This window comes from Copadichromis virginalis, linkage group LG15 (assembly GCF_057382275.1).
Source record: "Copadichromis virginalis isolate Kocher_CV1m ecotype Utaka linkage group LG15, C_Virginalis_male_GT1.1, whole genome shotgun sequence".
Taxonomy (NCBI): domain Eukaryota; kingdom Metazoa; phylum Chordata; class Actinopteri; order Cichliformes; family Cichlidae; genus Copadichromis; species Copadichromis virginalis.
The window spans coordinates 14,248,304-14,272,410 of NC_140632.1; the positions used below are offsets into that span (position 1 = coordinate 14,248,304).

General features: G+C 40.5%; 1 protein-coding gene across 2 annotated transcripts in view; it reads right to left on the reverse strand.

The window, feature by feature from the left end:
• The window catches only part of lpgat1 (lysophosphatidylglycerol acyltransferase 1), a 64,492-nt gene that overhangs the window by 24,876 nt on the left and 15,509 nt on the right, over positions 1-24,107 (reverse strand). For both annotated transcript variants that reach the window (XR_014915134.1, XM_085432088.1), the window contains exons 3-5: positions 12,954-13,072; positions 10,857-10,952; positions 6,050-6,329 (exon numbers count right to left, since the gene is read on the reverse strand). Coding sequence is in view for 1 of the 2 variants with exons in the window: in XM_085432088.1 (XP_085288214.1) it covers positions 6,050-6,329; positions 10,857-10,952; positions 12,954-13,072 (495 nt within the window). In the remaining variant the exon portion in view is untranslated. The remainder of the gene's footprint in view (positions 1-6,049; positions 6,330-10,856; positions 10,953-12,953; positions 13,073-24,107) is intronic.

Genomic DNA, 24,107 nt, shown 5'->3' on the forward strand with positions numbered 1-24,107 from the left:
GGAGCCAATGAAGCTGCTGCAGGACAGGCGTGATGTGATGGATAGAAGGGGTCCTGGTGATAATACGAGCAGCAGAGTTCTGGACGCGTTGGAGATTGTGGATGGATTTTTGAGTAAGACCAAAAAGAAGAGAGTTGCAGTAGTCGATCCGGGAAGTAACAAGGCTGTGAACAGGCAGTGGCATGTGGGGTGAGAAAAGGACGAAGATGATGCACCGCATTATGGTGTAAAGTCATTATTAATGTAAAGTGAGATGTGATGAAGCAAGGCTTGGGTACTGCTTTCAAATATTTATTGAAACAACTGTCTAATTATATACATGTCATCCACACGGAGTCGAGAAACATTCTGTTGTGTTTGTTAAGTAACCCTTTTTTAAATGTGAAGGTGTCACCTATTCATGTTGGTAATTAATTTAATTTATCAACCCCTAATCTACAGACATCAGTGACCTGCAGGGAACCTGTAAACTGTGGAGGATATATATGCGGGCCCATCAGTAGGGGTTACTGGATTTCTTCTGGGCAGCTGGGACAATATAACTGATTACAAAGGTTGTCTACACTTCTATGAATCTAGATAAGAGACGAGTGCGTAGAAAGCTTGACCTTTAAGAGTACACACCTCTGTTTCTATAGTTTCAACACCAGACAGAAGACAGAAAGAAGCAGCTGAGGAGCAAGTCGACTGATTCATACCAATATTAGTGACTTGACAGGCATCCTTGGTATTAATGGAAATAGCTAACGTCAGTTATCCCTGTGTGGGTAACTGGATCCCTTCTCTATCAGTCTCCCGTGAATGGCTGGTCAAAGAATGGGGCCCTGAGCCAAAGTATTGTTGGCACCCTATATGCTGTGGCACACAATAGTGTAACAGCACCGGCCACGGTAATTTAAAATGACAACAGATAGGCCCCATCCTTTGGTAAACAATTTGAGGAAGGAAACACTGTCTCTCTTTGAGGCCACTCCTCAGGCCAAATTGCTGCACTTTAAGCCTACAACTGTCTGTCTATCCTACTGACTGAAAAGTGGATTTAACCACTTTTGGTGTTATCGAACATGTTGACTTTTGGGTGATTAGGAGCTCCCTAATGACCCACCCTAAATGACTCACAATGGCGAACTTTGTTTCCTGGCAACTGTAAATACAGTTTTATGACACACACCTTACTGGTCCAAGGGACAGCCCTTTCCACAGAGCTGTGCTAATCTTTGTGTTTGCACCGAGTGGCATTTTCAGCCCGGGTGACATTGCATGGCTGCATCAAATCCCATTTTCTCCAAGTGGCCCGGTTGTTTCCGAGTGAGTCAGCGAGCTCTGGGTACCTCTGCAGAGCATCAGTGAGGGTCAGAGGGAGACAGAACTGTGTCTTTCATCAGACAGCCACACACACATACACAAATGAAGAGCACAGGGTAGTGAGGGACACAACGCTCCTTTGGGCATGTGTATTTTCTTGACCTATGTTTTAATGCCATTAGCTAGATTTAAGTGGAAGGACAAGCCCTGCTGCAACAACCAGCTTCCCCTCCTCCTGAGCTGCTGGAACGGAGGAAAGGACATAACATGAACGAGGATATGAACTGGATGTACAGCAAGGTCAAATTATAATGCACGATTACACATGAATAAGACTGACGTGCCTAAAATGCTTAAAAAACGTTCGTAATAGTTTGCCTTGATGGAGATTATAAACACAAAAACCTCTGCACACACCTACGTTTGTTAACGCAGTAAATATTTTGAACTTAATCAGACCGGTGCATTAAAAAAAATGCACATTTAGCACCGTCAGTATGTAAATAAAGCTGCTGTACTCATTTAAATTTTACAGTGGCCAATCAAGAGACACCTCATCTTCAGTCTGAGTGTCTGTCCTGCAGAGGAGTAATCAGACAGCATCTTGCTGTTAGTGCTGAGGCTGTAGGACACAGAGCTGCACTAGCAAACTTGAGGAAGGCTAAAGTCTGGGCCACATTCTCAATAATGCTGGCTCAAAGTCCCTCCAATTTGCTATTAACACCAAACCCCCGTAAATGGATTCTGAACGAAAGCCAAGAAGAGTCCGCTGGGTCGACACTGAGTGTGCAGCGTACACAGGCATTTGGGGGGGGGGAACTCGTTGAAGCTTTACATTTATCGCTGTTTTAATGCCTTCTTTTTGCTGAGGACTGCTCCAAGCAGCAGATTTACTGAGTTATCTGGATAAATTTGCTGAGTAAAAAACAAAACATGTATTCCAATATTAGTCCACAGAGCAGATTTAAGTGGGTCCTCCTGAAATAGGGCCCAAATTGAGAAAGGATTGGTAAGACTAGATTTCATGAATTATAAATATAATAATAATAAATACATACATAAATAAATCATTTAATTTATCCTCATATTTCTTGGTCATGTGTTAAGGAAACGTTGGGAGAATATGTATTTAATTATAAGAGTTTATTATGGGTACATGTTAGAGGATTGATCCCTGAGGGCAGTATGAAGTTGCGTCTTGGACTGATTGAGGTGGAATTGGTAGTAAAAACATTACAGGAGAGAGACAAGACCCTCAACAAATCAAAAAAGGAAATCTATGGGAGAAGTCAGCAGTAGCAAAGATGACACCTGTCACACCCCTCACCCCAAAGAGCCCATCAACAACTGAACAGGAAATGTGAGCAAATCGTGTAGTTGCATTGATGCAAGTCCACACTAGAGTTTTACAACAATTTCTTCATGTAGTTGCAGGCATGTTTCCCTCCCTGTTATTGTAATGATGATCCACTGTTTCTTGGTTATACTTGAGCAATAGCACAGCCTCCACTGGAAGCTGGTGGGAGGAGCCTAATTGATACATTCAGTATCAATTCATTTATGGGTTGTTTTTTTTTAAGCAAAATTGCTGTATAGAAAAACTGACAGGTCAGACATTGCAGTGCTTTGTCCCAGCAAACCAAATATGGCTTCTTTCTTTTAGAAGTACTTTGATGGCAGTAAGAAGTTACCTGCACATCTGGAAAAACTGGAACCTCCTAGATTTGTACAATGGGTGGACACTGTAGTGGTGGTATCTGTAATGATCAAACTAATATCTTAACTGTAATATGAAAGATATTTCTTCTAGAAAAGATAGACAAATTCATTTCCTGCACTCCAAAAATGTCACACAGTCACACTGTGATCTGCATATATCCATAGGTACAAAAAGGTAGGTGAGTGACACATTAAAGGAAAACTTAAAGGCCACTAAAAGTAACCGGATTAAACTTATCATGGAAGCCACAGCAGGAAGGAGCCACTAGGGGGGGGAACAGGATTCAACAGCATGACGGTTTCACTCCCTTCTCAACTAAAAATTATTTCTCAACATAAAAGTTAATAACATTACAACAGTAAAGATGACCAGAGGTGTAGTTTATGGTGGAGCTGCAGTGTGTCCATACAGAAACAATGGACCCAGATCATGTTTTTCTACAATATACGATGCTTGTTAAATGTAGTTCAAAAATTTGCAAGTAAAAGACAACAAGAGTTAAATATTAAACCCATCTAACTTCCCTGCTTATCCAATTTCGAAGGTTCAAAAAGCTTAAATATGAAGAAAAGTGATTTTTTTCAGCTGCTCCCATCCACAAAGCAAAAACACAAACTGTATATGCACACAAACTACTTGTTTAGTTTGCTGTGACCCTTAAATCTGCAGCAGCCCACAGCAGCCATCCCATGTTCACGTCATGATACCCACAGCTAGCATAGGTTAAAAACTGCACAGCATTTACTCTGCTACATTTATTTTACAGATTTAGTTACCAATTAGAAATACACATTTATAGTATTCACATCAAAGTAATAATAAACTACTGTGGCTGTAATTGTGGTCCCAACAGCAGGTGGATCAGCATATTTATCACATTTTTAAAACAAATAAATAAATACATAAATAAATAACAGACACAGAGCTCCCAGCAATTTGTCTCTCCTGCTGGTATCAATTTAGGAACTTTCACGTGTCAGGTGAAAGTTCAACTCTTTATATAGGGTCACTCCATCTGAATTTAACCAAGCCTTCTGCTAAACCGTCTCTGATATGCATAAAAATTTCATGATGCAAAGTCTGAACAATGCTGTGAAATTGTAGCTTCATATACGAATCCTTTAACATTTTTTTTTTTTTACTGTTATTGTGTTTTGTTAAACTGTCTTTTGATCCACTTTCAAATATTGCATCCGATTTTTGGGATAGATGTTCCACAAATTGCTTGATTTGAGATGAAATGACCATACGTGCTATAATACTCCAGGTCAGCTTACCCAGCAGTATGTAAAAAAAAAAATCAACATTAGCTTATTGTGGCCCATAGGAGCCACTGGGAAAACAGAATAAAGTTACGCTTGACAAATAAAATGTTACAAATTTTAATAAAGTTAAAAATAAATAAATAAATTTTCACCCTCAAAGCTTGTTAATTGCTGCATTATCATCCTCTTCATTGGCTGTATTTAGGGCTGGTCTCTAGACAGAAAAATTACTCCCCTGCAAATCACGGCTGGGGTTTTCAGGGATACTGATGCAATTTCTGGCACCTCTGTGCGTGTCAGTCTTTTCCTTCACTGGTGGTTAGAGCTGGGCGATATATCGAGTTTTTAAAAAATATCGATATATTTTTTATACGAGATATAAGATGTGACAATATCCTTTATATCGATATAGTCTATGTTACATTATAACTATATAGCCGCAAGTTTGCCTCTCTTTCGTCCACTTTTGTCTTGACGCAACGTTACTCGGCCTCGCCTCTCCTTCACTGAACACAACTCCCCCTCCTTCCCCATCGCTTCACCTGCAGGAAGCGACAAGATGGACACGGCAAATCTCCGTTAACGAGTTACTGCGCATCAACCCGTGCGTGGGGCTGGACGGCGTCAACGTGTTAGCTAGCTAACCACACTAACGAGCTAACCACGCTAACGCCATGCAGCCCAGAGGTGCTGCACGGACTAAAATCCTTTCATTTTCTCAAAAGTTGACAGCGCGCCTTATGTATGAATTCTGGTTGTGCTTGATGGCCACGAACCGATTTTATGTGGAACACGGCGCTCAGCAATCTGTCAAAAATGTTTGAGTACGACTTTGGTAAGCTACGGAGCTGCACCGCTTGATGGATTGTCAGAGCATTACGGCTACCGAGGAGCCTCACGGAGTGATACGTACTGTGCTTCAACGTAATATTACCCTACTGTGTATAAGGACCATAAATGGCACCTGTTAAGAGACGTGGTTACGAAGAGGATTTCAAACTCCAGGCTGTCAGTCACGCAGTACAAGTTGGGAACAGAGCAGCTGTGAAATCTGTCTTTGTTATTGTGCTCAGCGTCTTTTAGTTTACATTTTGACTGCACAATTGTGAGCTTTTTGTTATGCACAAAAACAACATTGTTTTCTTTTATTTATGGAGCATTATTATTTAATAAATGCTCATAATTTATTTTTGAGTAAATTTTATGTACATCTGCTCTATGTTAATAAAAGTGCCTGTGTGACATCTGGGACACAGCTTTGACTAAGAACTCTCTTTTTGTTCTTACTTTATGGCTTTAAAAAAATAAATAAATAAATAAAAAAAATCGATATCTTATATCGCCGTCTAGGTAAAAAATATCGAGATATGAATTTTGGGTCATATCGCCCAGCCCTACTGGTGGTCTTTACCACCAGTCGTCTACAGTTTAAAGGACAGAGACGTGCAGAGGTAATGATCTAAGGTTTCATATTTGAGGCATGATTTATCCCAGCTTTTCTACCAAAAAAAAAAAAAAAAAAATCAAATAACTACAGTAAACGGGAGAGAGTTCACAGAAACCAAGAAAAAAAAAAGAAAAAAGGGAGAAACAACTTTATCCAGACTCTGCTTTTTAAACCCCAGAAAACTTCCTGAGATAAAATCCTGCACTTTCAAAGAACACCTTCAGCCTTGGCACCAAGTCTAAACTAACAGTTTCTATATCAGTTTGTCTCACTTTAAACCAAAGGCTTTTCCCATGTGTGTGTTTTAGTTACCTGTCGTGTTCAGCATGCTGGTGTCGCCGCCCACACTGCCGTTCTCCTGCTGGGCTCCCAGAGTTTTCAGTATGACGTGGCTGGCCCCGAGACGAGGCAACGTGACGTGGGTCAGATGGGGGAGCGAGTGCTTCTTGCCGAACAACTGGCTCGTTTCCCGCCTCTTGCGAAGAAAGCCGCCCTCAGGAAACAGCACTATCCACTTCCTGTCACGGCTGTGGTAGTATTTATCTAGGTGCTCTTTCAGGTAAACCAGCTGCTTGTCTCGGTGAGCTTTACCCTGAAGAAACACAGAAAATAAGCATTTATTTTCAAAAGAGGTTTCAGGTCTATTTTTCAACCTAAAAATTCAACTTAAAATGGGCTGACCGCATTTAAAATAAGCAGTTCTCTTCACTAGTTGCCCCAAGGATACAAAAAATTTGGGGCTACACCCTAAGTTCATTAACTTGATAAGATAGAAAGCATTTTCGACAGAGCAGAACCGACTAAGCAAATGAATTCAAACACACACAAATCACAAGTTAGGTGCAGTAACTCCCCGAGCCGCATTAACGGCACCACCGAAATGGATGCAAACATGATGGCCTTGACAACATTAAGAGCATTAGCAGGAACAGGATGAGGAGGACCGGGATTGATTTTTATGTTAGGCCTGGTCAAAGTTCATTTTAAATGCATTAGGACAGCAAGCTGCTCTCTGTGAGCACATGTGTTTATTTAAGCAGCTGTGCCTACTACAACTGCTGCATCACAACAGCTACAGCCGAGTATTCGGCCAAGAAGGTCATTTCAAGATTTATTCTTAGCGGCAGCTACAAATGCTGATTTCCAGAGGTAGAAAGGCATTAGGAGACTCCACACATCACAAGCTCAAAAATGACCTTGATACCGTTGATGTAGTTTAACAGCAGCTACAAGAGCCACATGAAAATGAAGAGTATAGTCCACGATGTTGCTTTTAGAGTTACGGTGCAGTGGGCAAAGGGAATGATCTGCAAGCATACAGCAGCTTTCTCACAAAGCACTTACTCAGGTTTTTCCAATTTAAAGAGAAACACACGTGCAAGGTGCCGGTCTATTACTGGAACCAATCTTTGGTTAAATCTTGCCCAAGAACACTTTGGGATCAAACCTCTAACCCTGGGGTCCCCAACCCCTGGGCCTCGGACCGGTACCGGTCCGTGAGTCGTTTGGTACCAGGCCGCAAGAGTTGAGGCTCAGGTGTGAAATGTATGGTTTTCAGGGTTATTTTGTTATCGATTTTATCGTTAACTTGGTTCTCCTGGGTCTTTTCACGTGCCTTATGAATAAATCTTATTTTTTCGGTACCGGTACTAGTTTTATTTTGTTGTATATATCTGCGACACCTTAAAGGCCGGTCCGTGAAAATATTGTCGGGCATAAACCGGTCCGTGGCGCAAAAAAGGTTGGGGACCGCTGCTCTAACCTATTGACAAGTGGACAATGTGCTCAAAATAAAAGTTTTCAAAATATGGACCTGGACCTATATGGCCTAAATATGGACCTATTTTCGACCTGGATGGGTAAATATTGCAGCTAAAAGGTGAAGAACAAGAAATTGTTCATTGTACATTTTGTGACTTGACAGTGTAGGACCAGAAAGGTTCTGGTAGTATCAATGTGTCACATTATTGTTGTGCCATAACACTACAGTTGGCCAAGTTCCAATGTCAGGTAAACCATTCCTAGAGTTAAAAAGGGGCTGCTACTGATTTGATTTATTTATTTATTTATATATATATATATATATATATATATATATATATATATATATATATATATATATATATATATATATAGCTAGCAAGAACTGTAATTTTGAGGTGTGCTTATAACTGTTATTTCCTTTAAGGTAGGGCTGGGCGATATGGCCTAAAATTCATATCGCGATATAATTTGAAGCATGTGTGGTAGCGATAGATATCACAATATATTCTTTTCTTCTATATAACGTATTTTCCACACTATAAGGCACACTTAAAATCCTTTAATTTTCTCAAAAATCAAGAGTGTGCCTTATGTATGAATTCTGGTTGTGCTTACTGACCTCGAACAGATTTGGGCGTGCAGAAATCTGTTAAAAAAAATGTTTTAGTACAACTTTGGTAAGCCGCACTGTTTGATGGATTGTCAGAGCATTATGGCTGCCGTAGTGAGTTGCTTCGCGGAGTAATCTGTGTCCAAAACTCAGTCCTCTTCAGGTCCCAAAGTCAAACAAACACTAAGAGTTAAAAACGATCTAAATTCTTTCATCTTTAATTAAATCATCAGCGTTGCTGCTTTATTGGGTGTAACAATTAAGTTTAACATCCAGGCGTCCATGAAAACATAATTTATTAAATTTAACGGAGTTAGAAGTTAACAGAAAGTTAGCTCGCTAGTTTACACCTAAACATTTCATACCATGTTCTGACTGAGAGATTTTTGAAACGAATTAAAACGTACAGCTCTGCTACCACTTCCAATATAAATGAAGACAGAAGACTAAACAGCAGTGGCGTTTGCAGGGTTACTGAAGTTGGACTACCTGGTATATAATGTTGTGCTACGTGATTGCTAGCGACACAGCTATGTTAGCATAACATTAGCACAGTGAAGCTGGAGGATGAACGCCAACTCTTTTTCCACTCGATAAAAGTTAACGTGGGGGGTTCTGGTGGTCAGGGACAAATGCAATCACATAGCAGGATGCTATACACGGGCCAAACTTCAGTCAGGAGAACAACTGAGATTATGCATCCACAATACAAGGTTAGTTATTAATATACTGCAACAACATGGGAATAGAACAGCTGCAAGAGAATTCAACACTAATGAATCGATGTTACGGAAGTGGAGAAAGCACAGTTTTTGGCTTTCCCCATATTTCAAAAGTGCTTCATCTCTTTGCTGTGACTGTCGCCCACCATAATTTGCAGATGATAATGGTTTTAGCCGCTGTGATGCTTTCGACCAAGACAGGCGCAGCTTGATGACATCGTCAACATGCGCTATCGCGATAGAGCGATATAGTCAAAATCTCTATCGTTGGCCAAATTTATATCGTTTATATCGTTTATATCGCTCACCCCTACTTTAAGGAATGGTGGATTGTGTTTTGCATAACAATGTCTGAGACACGTCTGGCAGCCTGGGTGGACAGCAGATGCTCAGGGTGGCCGGGGCAGCTGCTTGCTGCACTGTGTGGATGTGTGAAAGATTCTGAGGAAGGATGTCAAGAATGCACGCGCAGGAATGCCAGAGGGGACTTCAGAGAGAGACGAGGGCGGCAGAAATGACTGAGCCCGCTCAGACTTCCTACTACGGCCTGTCCAGCTGGCTGTTAGCAGGCTCGGGTTGCTTCACCCTCGGCACGGTGGCTGATGTGAAATTCCACGGCAATGCATTTCCATGACCTAAAAAATTTAATTCCCTCTTGTCAGGGCATTTCTGCTCAGCTCAGAAAGTGCAACAACAGCATGATAAGCGTGAGGAGCGTGGGAGCCTTCTCATTCAACAAAACAAATGTGGATCAACACAGACAGCCCCTCAGCAGCGCTTCTGTTTAATATTAAGTCATGACCTCCGAGATTTTGTCCAGTTGGAAGCTAGTGCCGTTTAGGTTCACCGGCTTTATTTACTCAGTGAAGTTAAACGTGCTGATTTCTAACATCCAAGGCAACAAATGTTTATGTAACCCGATAAATGTTTATTACATCCTGTGTACTCTGGGACACAGGGGTACGATAGTCTGGGTGATGAATATGAATATATGGCTTCAATTTCATGACTGAATGCCTATCATGAAAAATCTGCTTTGTCTTTAGAAAAACCTTTTTAAAAGCTTATTTTTAGTCAGAAATAATGCAACTAAATAATACTATTGCAGATCACTACATTATGTTTCATGACTAATCTACATTCACTAGATGTACACCTCTTTTTATATTTGCGATTATTTTGTTGTCTTGCCCCTTCTTTGCTGTCGCTTGCCTCTCTGTGTGTACTTAAGCTTTTGCATTTGTGTAGCCCGTCCTCTCTCGTGGTTTTCATCATTGTGATATCAAGATGCTCACGTCCCATTTTTTGGTAAAACTTGGAAATTGCCACAATATAGATGTGCTGTGCTGTTGTAGTTGATATCTAATAGATGTCCCCTTGGTTTTGTGTAAGTGTATCACTGACACTAATGAGTTTAGCACAAATCTTGCCTAAAATTAACCTCTCAAACTTGCATGATATTCCAAGAATTCCCTGGCCAGTCAGAGCCCTGTAGGATGTGTGTGTAGTCCTGTCAGAGCTCTGCTTCAGCTGCCCCCACAACAAAAGAGCCCAGTCTGACCCAGAGGGGCTCAGCAGGCCTCCCACACCACTCTCTGCTGACATTTTCCCCTTCTCGGGACACCATGGCTGCAGGAAAGCCTGCTAACATATCTGCTGTCCAGCTGGAACAAGCAGATGGATAGCAGCTTCACTTGTGGACAGCGCAGAAATAACAGGCTTCTAGTAACTGGGGTTTAATGAGATGGGTTGCGACTTCAAAGCTCTGTGGTTTGAACTCTCAGAACTTCAGGGGAAGAAAACAAGGTGTTGACAAGTGTGGAAAAACAGACTTTTATCCTTTGGCAAAAAAGTGTTTCTGCAAGCTTTGAGGCTAATATGCCAATTAAAAAAAAAAAAAAAATAGGCTAAGAATGTGAAGCAGACTGTGTTAATGCTGACAACAACCAAAGAAAAGAAAAAAAAACATATTAAAGTCAAAAGTAAAGATAAAAGTAAGACCTCCAGATTTTGGGCTACTTACCTGTCTAATGAAGAAGTCCCCATGGATCAAGGACACTAGGCCAAAGTTGGTGTATTTAAACACGTGGTCCATCAGCCACATCATTTTTCGTACCACCTGCAAGAAAGAAAAAATTCAATAATCATTTAAATAAAAAACAAAAAAAATTAAATAAGCAGAGTTTACGTGAACAGCACAAACTGATGCTGCCCCTCTGAGTATTTCTGCCCTCGTGACCTGCACCCATGTGGCTTTGGCTTACTGTCCTTTCAGTGCTAAGCGGATAAAGTGGGCCGGGATGCGGTTGTTGAGGCGAATCATGTCATCATGTTTGTGCAGTGTAGCTCGGCTGCCCCGATCCAATGCCAGCTCTCGGCAAAAAAAAAAATAAAAAAAAGGGAAAACAACAACACTGCCCTCTGCATTGATTTTTATAGTGCTAGCCAATTAACAGGAGTCCTATAAGAACGCAGGCATGACATACATTTAACTAAACACATGTTGACTGAGGTTAGTTATTACTCCTGGAGGAATAGGTGTGCATGTGCACTGACATTACACTTCCCTGTATGTTTACAGTGATCGGTGTGGAAAAATGCAAGAGAGCCAGCATCTGCACACTCCCATCACTATTGCTCTTTCTCAAGGAGATAATAAACACATTCCCCTTAGTGCTATGAAAACTCAAAGCATGAATCTATTAACACAGTACAACAGTAGTTTGAAAACACTTAACGCTGGAATTCACTAAACATCACTAAGAATTCATAGGGAAAATTTCCTGTAGCGGTCAAAAACAATTTTTATTGTGACGTTAGCAGCGGACTAGACAGGTAAAATTGGGGGTGTTCCTGATGACTAATTTACAAGTCAAGCAACATCCACTCATTTTCAGCATCCTCTGTTCTGATCGGTGACCAGCTGGTTAGCCTCAAGCATGTCCACTGGTCTGTTTGGCAACACACAAACAAGTAAATAGTTGCAGGGTTAGGAGAGTTCACATCTTGGTGCCATAATTTATGCCATTCTGGCAGCAGTTGTTGACTGCGCACCTCACAGCCACATACCAAATCATGTTATCATGGAAGCTCCTCACAGCGAGTTAAAACACAAAGTTCCAAAATTAAATCGCAGGGGGATTCACAACAAAAATGACTGAACTATCAGATTAGATTTATTGTTATAATCACTTTCACCCAACTTAACAAACACATTTTAAAGATGCTAACAGAGGAAAAGTGCCTAAAAATAAAACTAACCATCCACCTTGCCACAAGCCAGCAGCCTCAACATAAGCAAAGAAGTGAAAACATTGAGGGAGGGGAGAAAAAAAGGGAAGATATCCTGTTACCTGGCGGAATCGAAATGTTGCAACTACCGGTAACTGGCATTTGTTTTTCCTCATATAAATCTATTAAACCAACTTTGGCTTGCTACGGTAAAACATGTCAGGTAAAGGTGAGCGTGGAGTAACTTACTTACTATTATTATTTCACGAAGTCACAAAGAAAGCCTTAAGCAGGCAGCATGAGTGTATGGTATGAGCTTCCTGCAGCATTCATTTTAACAATATTTTTTTAAAAATCCAACTTTAGCTGTTTTATGTGTTCATATAATGTCATTTTGATCACTTCACAGCTGGAGTTCTCTAATGCAGTAATCAAAAGGGCTGTTCAAAGTGGCCGACTCCTGTATTTGTGTTCGAATCAGACTCACAGCAATCATTTCAATGAATAAATAAATTAATAAATAGAACATGTTTTTTATTTATTTGTTTATTAAAGTGGTGTCCCACTGCACACCACTGTGTGTCCTCGCTTTCCTCAGTTACTACAACAGAGGTGAAACGTTCAAAACTGGCATGATGCACAAAGTCAACAGCCACATTAATGTGAAATGCTTAAGGATGAATTGAGACAAGAATTATGTTTCCAAATTAACATAATTTTAGCCAAAAGGCTTTTCAGGGTGATGTTTGTTCTCACAGGAAGAGCCCGCAGGTCCAAACGTCCGCACTGCTTTTTGTGTAAAGATGTTGACAGTGCATCCTTAACAGTGTTGCACACTTTCCCCCAAGGGGAGGTGACAAGAAAGCAACACATCCCTGTCCTTTCTTACCGTTCCCTTGTCTTGCAGGCACATCATGAGTGTGCACACATCTCCTGTTGATTGGTGGTTGACGATGACCATGGCTTCTTCCTCGGAGATCGGCCGCACATCATCACCCCATTCTGTTACTGTGAGACCAAACAAAAAGACACATGCACTTTAATGAAAAACACGCTGTGCAAGTACTACTCTTCAAACCTTTGGAGCTTTAATGGAAACAAAGTTTGTATTTACATTAGTTTTCACTAAACCTCCTGTCTTTCTGCAGTGTAACATCTTAAAGTGATGTTACACTGCAAGATGCATTATTATGCCATGGTAGAGTTGGGCGATATGATAACGATATGTATTGCGAAATAACTTTTCCTCGATAGAAAAGTTAAACTATTGCGATAGGCCTCATCTCTCTTGTCCTCTTAACAAAAACAGCCAATCCAAATTAAGTAGCGCAGAGCCGAACCAATCACAGCCGCAGCGTCACGTCACGTAACTTGTTACGTGCCGCACATGTGTATTTGTTTGGGAAGCAGCCAGCGGTAATGGAGGAAATGAGTGTGCCGACTAGAGAAAAATTTACCGAGCGTGACCGAAGGTTACCGAAGAGAAAACAGATGATGGTTCCAATGCCGGAGAGATTGTCGAACAGAAGAGCCATAGAAGTTCCGTAGTGTGAAGGTATTTCGACTATTTCAAGTCTGACAAAAAACAGAGTAGCGCGCACTTTAAATTGTGCCGAAAGCAAGTCTGGAAATACAATAAAGCGGTGCAGCTCAATCTCTGACTGGAAGCGCTAATTCGTCATTCGGCTTTTGTCAGACTAAAGTAACTGTTAAAACTGTTTGAAAAGCTCAGCTATACAACAAGGAGAGATTGAGAATTTCCTTTTAGTTCTCAGTTTATTTGATATTGACAAAAGTTAGTCAATTTTTCTGTTCTTCTGTAAAACAAACTAAGATTTATTTTTAGAATTAATATTTTGTTTCTAAGTGGAATTGACAATTTAGTAGTCTGTTTCGTTTGTTCTATTTTGAAACTTTAACGCTTTAGCGGCTGCTTTTGTGTAGTTTGCAATATTTGCCTTTATTTATCTGAAAAAGTCTCATGTTCCTTAAGTACATCTACCCTGTTGAACTTATTATGGGAAATAAATATTTAAATAAAAACAAGCTGCTGATTATTTCACATTTTACTTGTGAGCAACGGCACATTTAAATCTTACAAATATAGTTATTTGGCTTATATCGTGATATATATCGTTATCGCCTGAAATGAAAAAACATATCGTGATATGAAAAAAAAAATCTTATATCGCCCAGCTCTATGCCATGGCTTATCTGCCTCGCAAAAGGTTCTCTTTTATTTCAAGTTATTCGGACCTCCTCAGACTTTCTTACTTCTCTTCTCTCCATCAGTGGCTGTTACTTATTTGTTGTACCAAATGTTTTGTGCAAGTTATTTTTCAACACTGTGATGAACAGCTGAAAGAAGCAAAACCCGGGAAATTAAGATCAATTAAGATTAATTTGTCATTTCTGTAGGACAAACGGGGGAATAAATAAGAACAAAAAACAAACAAAATATTGAAATTGATGAAGGCCCAGGTTTTTTTTCTGCAATTCTGAAAGGAGTCTCCAACTTGTTGCAGGCAAGTAGCTGTCTTCCACTCAAACTGTGGCAACTCAGGTAATCTGCTAGCAACCAAAGCAATTGCAAGCAGAATTTCCATGGAGCACGGTATAGTTAAGCAACTATTAATACCAGTCATGAAATGCATATTTTTCTTTAACGACCAATTGTTGTCAACTGGACACCAACTAGTCTCCAGGCCTGTGTGACTAGAGCCTAACACACATCCTGCACACCCATTCATACTGTCATCACTCCCCTGAAGTATCACATAGAAACCTCAATAAGTAATTATATATGCCAAAGTTGTAAGCTCAGCCTTTTTTTTTTTTAAACCATTTTTTAAAAAAAATCAAAAAAGCCAAACAATCATAAACCGTATCTTCCGAAAGTTTTTCCATTCAGGCACTCCAATTTGGAACGACCAAGCGGAAAAATGAATGTTTTCAATCCATCTGAAATTCCTGGTCTGCTTCCAGACACATCAGCGCTCACTGTAAACTGTTAAGGATTTAAAGGTATTAAGCTGAGAAATAAATACACACAGGAATCAAAAACAGTTTGTTTAAGCCAGGTGTTTTATTTTACCAACACAGCAACAACAGAGGGAGTGCCAAGGTGTCTCTATTAGTGAAATCCACTTTGTCTCTGTCTGTAGTTCTACCTCTGGTTGAAAAACAGAGACTGTATCCCTTGTTTCTTGTTCCTCTTGCCATAACTATTCCTCCACTGTGATAAACTATCAGCTATCAGCCTGATTTGCATACTCTCCCTACCTGGATCAGCAGGTTTATTCACACGTATCTACCTCCTAAATGGGCTCTATAAACATTTACACTGTTCTGTTAATGTGCCCAATGGGTCTAAGACCATGGCAGAGGTGCCTTAGATGATTACATCATATACAGTGGATTTTTATGAGTTTCGCTGTGCCGGATTAGTCATCACCGAACATGCATATTCATCTGAGCTGAAGGTAAACAATAAACTGTTGGTCTGTGGTTTGGAAATGAGGAAAGAGAAGTGAGTTTCAGGAAATGGTAGCACAGTCACTTTCTCTATGGACCTGGCAGAGCAAAGAAGAGGAACAGCCCCATTACAAATAAAAGGATGACTTTCAAATGCCGCTTTAATGATGAAAATGTTATTTTATGCAGTGTATGAAATCAGACTATGCATTTATTTCCCCAAAAAGGTCTAAATTATGATACAGACACAAACATTTAGTATAAAAATGTTATTTTGGGGGGGTGGTGAACTTTATTTTTAGTAATAAAAACAACAACAACAACAACAACAACAACAACAACAACAACAACAACAACAACACAGCAAAATCTAAAATAATCATCAGGATATGTGTCAGACAGACAACATTGTTGTTGGTATGGGAACGCCCCGACAGAAATAACATTTTCATTTGGATAAGCAGAACGTTAGGACTACATCCTGTTACAGAGCTGAGCCTTATTTGCATGTCCATAAATAATTCTTCCCTCCTCAGTGAAACCACGTAAGGAATCCATGTACGTCTGAAGGGAACCGGGCCTTTGTTCACCGTCAAACTGATATAAATAAGACTAAGCAAAATATAGCTGCAAGCTGCAGTTCTGTGGAACAAGTACAGAAACATCAAGCAGGGCACACTGCTGCACACAGGTGCACCCAGGTCTCATCTACCCACAGAACCAGTCTCATCATGATCCCACAAAATGTTATGCAGATATGACTCATTATCTCAGTTTACAACTTTAATGCCAGATGCCACAGCCAGTGACATTTAGACATTGTGACAAAGTACATTTACAAAGAAATCTGATTCAATTAAAATAAATAATGTGAAATAGTTATGGAAACACTGGATAAATGATCACCCACTTATTGTTCAATTATGCCAATCGAAACAATTTCGTGTTCATAGCAGTAGGGCTGGGCCCTATCATACAGTTCACGATTATACCGGTATAATGTTGGGCAACAATAAGAAAATGAAATATCGCAATAGAATATGGGTAAAACGCGCACCGCTTGATGGATTGTCGGAGCATTACAGCTATCGTAGGCAGCAGCCTCACGGAGTGATACGTACTGTGCTTCAACATAATATTACCGTATTTTTTTTTGTGTGTGTGTGTGTGTGTGTGTGTGTGTGTGTGTGTGTGTGTGTGTGTGTATATAACCTCTTTTTAAGTTTTGTGGGTATTATACATGGTTATGCTGAGGGTATGTCGGCCAATTTCCACTGGAAATGCCTTTTGGTTAAACTGTCAGCAAGGAATTTGCATTTGCACTGTTAAATTTTTATATAGCGTTAATGCACATAATAAAACAGCTGCTTGTTTAAGTGAAAATACATTGATGGGTTGTTGTTGTTTTTTGCACTAATAAAGTTGTGGAGTTGTAAAGTATTTTGTCTAGTGTCAATTATATCGTCAGTTATATCGTTATCGCAAATTTTCAAATGTATATCGTGATAAATATTTTTTGGTCATATCGCTCTACATAGCAGTAAGCACCACAACCTTCACAGGCGATGTAGCCACCATGTGCAACAGCACACCACAAAGAAAAGGGAAATTAAAACTTCTGTGGTTTTACTTGCATTAAAGTTTTAAAATAAAAATCCAATGCCATACCCGTTTTGTTTTTTTGTTTTTTAAAATCAAATATATATAATTTCTTTGTTTTCAACCATCATATTGAAACATGTAATACCGTGTTGCTCACTGAAGGCTGCAATAATGCACCTAGAATGCATTTTCCAACCACAAAAATTAAAATCAAATGCAAAACTAACTACCATGTGTGAATGATGACGTGTCTGAGATGGTGAGACGAGATGCTGCTGTTCAAACAGAAGAAACATGCAAAAACTCAGGCTGCTCCTTTATTTCCCTAAGGCGTCAACACAACAGATGGACCTTTTTTTTTTTTTTTGTTTGATTGCACATGCGTTAGGCCAATGTTAGCCACTGTAGTGTGGGGCTCATGCCAAAAATAAAGTTGAGTGTAAACTGTGGCAGGTAAAGCTAACACAAGTCAAACAACTTTGCACAGTCTACTGAGAACAGATCGAAGAGTGAAATGAAGGTGGAGCACGAGGTGGTGTGAGCAGTAATGCGAGCGCTGTACCAGTCTATCATCGTAAAGCAGAGCCGTGCCAAAATGTAAATTTACTAGTTAACCTCCATTCCAACTATGGTTCTAAGACTGACTAAAAGACCGATGACTAAGGGACCGAGGTCAAAAATACAAGCAGCAGAAATTGGGTTTCTCTGTAGCATGGCTAGGATTCACCATAGAGATAAGGTGAGAAGCTTGGAATTGAGCCGCTGCTGCTCTGTGTCGAAAGGAGCTAGTTGAGGTAGTAGGGTCACCTGGGAGGTTTTCCATGTACACCCAAATAGGAGAAAACCCCAGATTAGATCCACAACTAGCTGGAGAGCTTACAACCAACCAAACCTAGTCTAAAATGAGCAACTCCACTCTGGAAACTAACTGAAACCAAACTCAATTCAATAAAGAAAATATAACTAAATAAAACAAAAATCATGAAGCCTTACAGATTATAATTATAAACCACCATGATTGTTAAATAGGCCTTTACTATGAGCTTAATGAGACTCGCTACTGTTTCCAAGTAATACAATGTTTCTACCTGTCAAGTGTGATCTGTCTAACAATGTCCAGTGCTCGTCAGCGGCTATAGCAGTGGATCTCTTTCTGATTTACGTTGTCAGGCCTCTATACAGAGCATCAGGGCTATTTCACTACATTCACCTCTGATTGTTGTCAGAATACACAGGGAGCTGCAACAATGAAGGAAACATGGTTCATGTAAGATAAGGGCTGGCAACAGTAGCACTGCAGGAGAACACATGAAGCTTCCTCTCCACATTAAACACACTCCAGCAAGCTTTGCACATAAACGGAGCATCAAGGAGGGGAAAAAATCCAGCTGGACTGAAGTAGTCTACTTGTGAGCCTTGTAGTTTGAGGAGGGTCTGACAATTTACAGGTCTGTGTATTGCAAATGTTGCGTCAGTTAGGCTCTAGGGTACAGAGTGACTGAGCTCTTCCTGTCTGTGGAGAAGCAAATTTCAGGATATAAAGATAGAGGATTTTTCCACACCAGTGCCTCAGATAATATCAGGAGAATGGGGTCAGGAATAATGTCCTTCCTCATATGTAGCACACAGGCAAGTCAATGATTTTCACACATGCGTTAAAAGCTCTAGTTTACTGCGCGCTGCCAGATACAGATGGATGCAAGACGTCTGGTTGAAGTTCAGCAGGAATAATGAAGACGAAGACGACGAAGAAGAAGCTCAAATGACAATTTCTATACACATGGTAGCTTAGAGAGAAGACAGAAAGTGCAAAAGTGTTTGTGTTCATTTGGTTAAAACGGGAAGCTCACATTTCTTGTTCCCACTACTGTGTGAGTTTACACACACAAGGGCTACAGGTTTAATAAAAAGAGGTGTACAAAGAGGGAATTACGAAATCAATCTAATTTTTTTTTTGTCATGACTAGTGACAAAAATGGAAAATCTCCATCTTTAAGATGAACTAAACCATTTTTTTCCAAATGAAATTGTTTAACAGAACTGGTCAAGAAATTTGACGGAGCAGAAACAAACGGGAGGTTAAAGGAGTCAAACGGAAAAATGACTAAACTGATAAACTGCCTGAGGAGCAAAACTGCTTCTAGACTGGAGTGGGCAACGTAATATTGTGCTGCAATTTTTCCCACTGAAATTTATGTGGCAAGCTTCTCCTTCTGCTGCTTCTTCTTTGCCCGAGACAACTCACTCTGCTTTTTAATGTAAAACAGCCTGAAATATTAGGGCTTCAACGAAGAGAAAAGCAAAACCTTTAGTTTTACTTTGCCTCTGGGTCTTGGGAACGAGTTCAGTGTTTCCAAACACAAGGTGGCGAGCAGTTGCTAAAAGCCAGGAGCTGCATCTTCAAGGAAGTCTTCAAGACACACTAATTAAAATAAACTCAAATAGAACTGAAAGCCTTCTTAATTGCCAATTTATCCCAACTCTATGATTCAAGACTAATTTTACCCAAGCAAATAAAAGTCCCTGAAATAAAAGTTTTAAATCTGTTCATTGTGTCACTTAAATAACAGGTGGAACCCAAAACAAGACTTGTGTGAAAAAACTGAACACCAGTCTTTGTTTGTCCATCGGTGTTCATTGTATTCAAACTTTGCAGGTAAAGCACATTGTTTGAAGTTCATCAGATGAGTAGTTCTCCTTTTTTTCTTCTCAGTTACCAGTGTTTCCTCTACAGTGACTGCTGCCTGCTCTGCTCTGTGTGTAGGAGGATGTTTATTTTTGGCCATCTTTATAAGGACATTTGATGCATTCCAAAGCCTCTTAGCAAAAGTTTAAGATAACAAATGAGTGCTAAACTCTTAAAGGTTTGTTTCAATTTCAGCATTTGTGAGTACGCTGGTCTGAGTATTGTAAATGCAATATAGTGATCAGCACATGGATCTGTGTGGACTACACTACACACGCACCCTTCAAGGAGACTCTGGAGAGACGAATCTCGTTTCTCCGTCTGGCAATCTGAGGGACAAGTCTGGGTTTGGCGGTTACCAGGAGAACGGTACTTGTCTGACTGCATTCTGCCAAGTGAGAAGTTTGGGGGGTGGGGGGGATTATAGCATGGAGTTATGTTTTTTAGGAGTTGGGCTTGCTCCCTTAGTACCAGTGAAATAATGCTTAAGCACATCAAGACATGTTGGACAATTTCAAGCTCCCAAATTTGTTGAAAAAGTTTGGGGATGGTCCAGCATGACCAGTGCATAAAGCAATGTCTATAAAGACATGGATGAGCGAGCTTGGAGTGGAACCTCTGTATGAATGGTCAAAATGAGTTGAAGCAGTTTTAGCTGCAAAGGGTGGGCCCACATCACATTGAACCCTATGATTAAGAATGGGATTTCAACTCAAGCACATTTGTGTTTCAAGATATACCAGCAAATACTTTTGTCATTATGGTGACATGGTGGTAACCAGATGCACAGAGCCTGAAATCAGCCATCAGCAACAACAACAACAACAACAACAACAATCTGACATGCAAAACATTTTACATGCAGATGAGGCTAAACCAAGTCTTACCCCTTGAACATGCCTTTGTAATGCTATCAATAAATGAGAGCAGGCCAAAAAGTTCTAACAAAGATTTCATTTGATTTATTGTTTCTGGTTTCGTGTGACAGATTATATCATTCACACCTTATCTGCATGAACAGTTCTTGATTCTGCACTAAAACACATGCACGCAGCAAATACGTCCTTCCAGCGGTCCTCTTTTTCCAAACAATAACTTAATAATTGTCTGCATGCAATGTATTTAGGTTACATCTATAAATGACAGCTGTATAAACATGGGTTACAGGCAGGGCTCTAGGTCCTCTACAAGAGTAAGATCTGTGTTTCTGAAAAATTTTGCTTTTGAATTTTAACTTGTTCCACCTGCTGCTAATTGTTTAGCATGTTCACAAAGTTATTTAGTCATAGTGCCAATCCACAAGTAATTCCGCACTTCATTAGAGCTATTAAAGAACTCACTCTGTAGCTGGAAGCATGAAAGACAACTGATGACACTTAATGGAGGAAGCTCCTTCCATGGTAGACATTTGACATATTAAAGCTTCAGTAAATGAAGAAAACACAAAGAACTAACAGCAGCAATACACCAGCTGCTGAATTACTTTTCTCTAACACACGTTACAGGCTGGTTTCCAAGGTTGTATTTGAAGTACCTGCATCTCAAATCCTCATAAAAAGATCTCACTGAGGGTTTGAAAAAGTAGAATAAAGAATAGAATAAAGAATTGAATTTATTATTTGCATGTTTAATTAGGCCTTTGTTTAACCTCCAAAGATAAGACACCTGATCCACACGCACACAGACATCAGCCACATACTTTGTGAAAAATGACATATCTGTGATACAGTGACATGGGTATATGGGGTGTAAGTACCCTAAAGGCAATGCCATTTCATAAGGAGCATGCCTTCATGCTAGCTGAAGTCCCTATTTTTGCGGGCGAATAAGTGCTATCACAAAGATGGGTCATCTGTCAGATAGAATACATTAGGGAAATTGTCTTTGAGAGATGACACAGTTTGCGCAGCAGGATGACAGCCAGGCTGCAGGCACAATGTCTAATCCGGTATCTATGGTCAGCTAAACGGTGTACCGCTGACCTTGCCTGTCCATCCCTATACTTGCTTCTCTCTGTGGAGGACAGATAATTGGCAAAGTATCATGACATCTACTACACAAAAGTGGCTTTCCACCAGAGTGTATAGCTGCATGATTCGGGGAGTGGGGGGGGAGATTTGGTTACAAGTATGTGGCACAGTTAGATTATATCTAGACACTTATTGCTTAAAAACCCTGTCTTTCTAGAGTGGATTTTGTGAAATTAAAAACAGAATTCAACTAAAAGTCAAGAAAATCAGGTGGAGCTGATAGGAAGGGACTTTGACCGTGAAGCCTGTCTCCCAAGGGCATCTGTCACTCCCCACTGGCCTCCTCTGCCATCACTGGAGGGATGAGAGACAACAGGCCCAGGCAGGCAGGAGCATACTCCTGTGCCTGGGGAAACCTGCATGGAAACCACGTAGAGGGAAATTGAGGAATGAATAACACAAGTTTCGTCTGGTTCGTTTGTGAATAAAACACACTAGAAAAATGCCAAAGACTGGGCAACAGAGATCATTTAACTTCATTTTTTAACTACAAAAGCACTACTTTAGTGACTCTGATTGCCTACATGTGATGCATTTAGGGGAAATCTGTAAATAAACATGGGTTACGCTCTCTCTGAATGGACACGGCTCTAGTTCCTCTAAAAGAGGAATAAGATCTGCTCTCATGAGTTCAGGAAAAAAAGACATTTGAACAACCTGTCAGTATTGACAGTTTCTGCATGACTCAGTTATTACCTTGTCGTTTTAATTTAATTTTTTAAAAAATGTACATGAGTAACAGTACCTGCTGCTAACTGTGACCATAACATGCTCACAAAAGGATTTAGTCATTCAGTGTGCAATTTATTCAGTACTTCATTAGCAGATATTAAAGTACTCACTCTGTAGCTGCGAGCACGAACAACTGACAACACTTAACAGAGAAAGCTCGCTCCATGTTACTGTTTATTAGTAACATCAAATGCAACCAAGGTAAACACACAACTTTCTGGTAAATACAGAAAATATACATAAAAAAAGTCTCAGAGAGCAGCTCATGGTCACACAGTGGGCTGCGGAAGATAGTAAAGTTGGGCCAAAGAAGTGATTTACAACAGACAAATGTATGATAAAGATTTCTGATGTAAAGTTTAGTCAGAGTTGCCATCATACGTTTACAATTAAAAACAGAACCAGGGAAACAAAGCCACAGGATTTATCAACTGTCATTCTTACTCAACCGTTTGATCCTGAACAGTTTTCATTTTCGTGTTGATAGTGGGAAGGAACTGTCACGCAATTCAAGCACAGCTTTCAAATTTAAATCAACCCACAAAACGCAAATCAGCAGAATATCAAAATGAACAGCCGAAAACACAAAGAAAGCTCACGAGGCCAGTGTGATGGTCAGATTTGTGAATAAAGGTTTGTGTGGGCCGCTGAGAAGTTTCATATTTCAAACTGAGGTGCAGCAGTTTGGATTCTGGGAACAGGTGCTCCGTAACATGCCATGGGTATTGCTGCTGAAATAGTAAAGTTTGGAAACCTCACAATCCAAGCAACAGACTTTTTCTTATTTTTCAAATCTCAAATCACCGATCACCATGTACCCCAACCAGAAGCCTTGGATGAACCGTGATGTTCGTCTCCTCCTGAAGGTCCGCAACACTGCCTTTAGGTCAGGAGATGCACACGCCTACAGTACAGCCAGGGCTAATCTAAAGAAGGGCATCAAAAAAGCCAAACACCATTACAAAAAGAAGGTAGAAGAACACTTCTCCAACTCCAACCCCCGACGCATGTGGCAAGGACTCCAGACCATTACAGACTACAGGACCACCAAACCCTCCCCCGCATCCTCTGATGTCTCCTTCCTCAACGAGCTCAACAACTTTTATGCTCGTTTTGAGCGAGGGAACCCCACAACCACAACAGACATGACGCCAGACCACCAACCTCTGACTCTCTCCCCCACCGATGTAGGAGCGGTGCTGAGCAGGATCAATGTCCACAAGGCTGCAGGTCCTGATGGCATCCCCGGGCGTGTTCTCAGAGCGTGTTCTGGGGAGCTTGCAGGAGTGCTCACAGACATATTCAATCTGTCCTTGGCCCACGCTGTGGTACCGGCCTGCTTCAAATCCACCTCCATCGTCCCGATACCCAAAAACTCCAACCCATCTTGCCTCAATGACTACCGCCCAGTAGCACTCACCCCCATCATCACTAAGTGCTTAGAGCAGCTGGTCCTAACACACTTCAAATCCTGTCTGCCCCCCCTGGCCTCATCAGTGACAACGATGAGGCCGCCTAC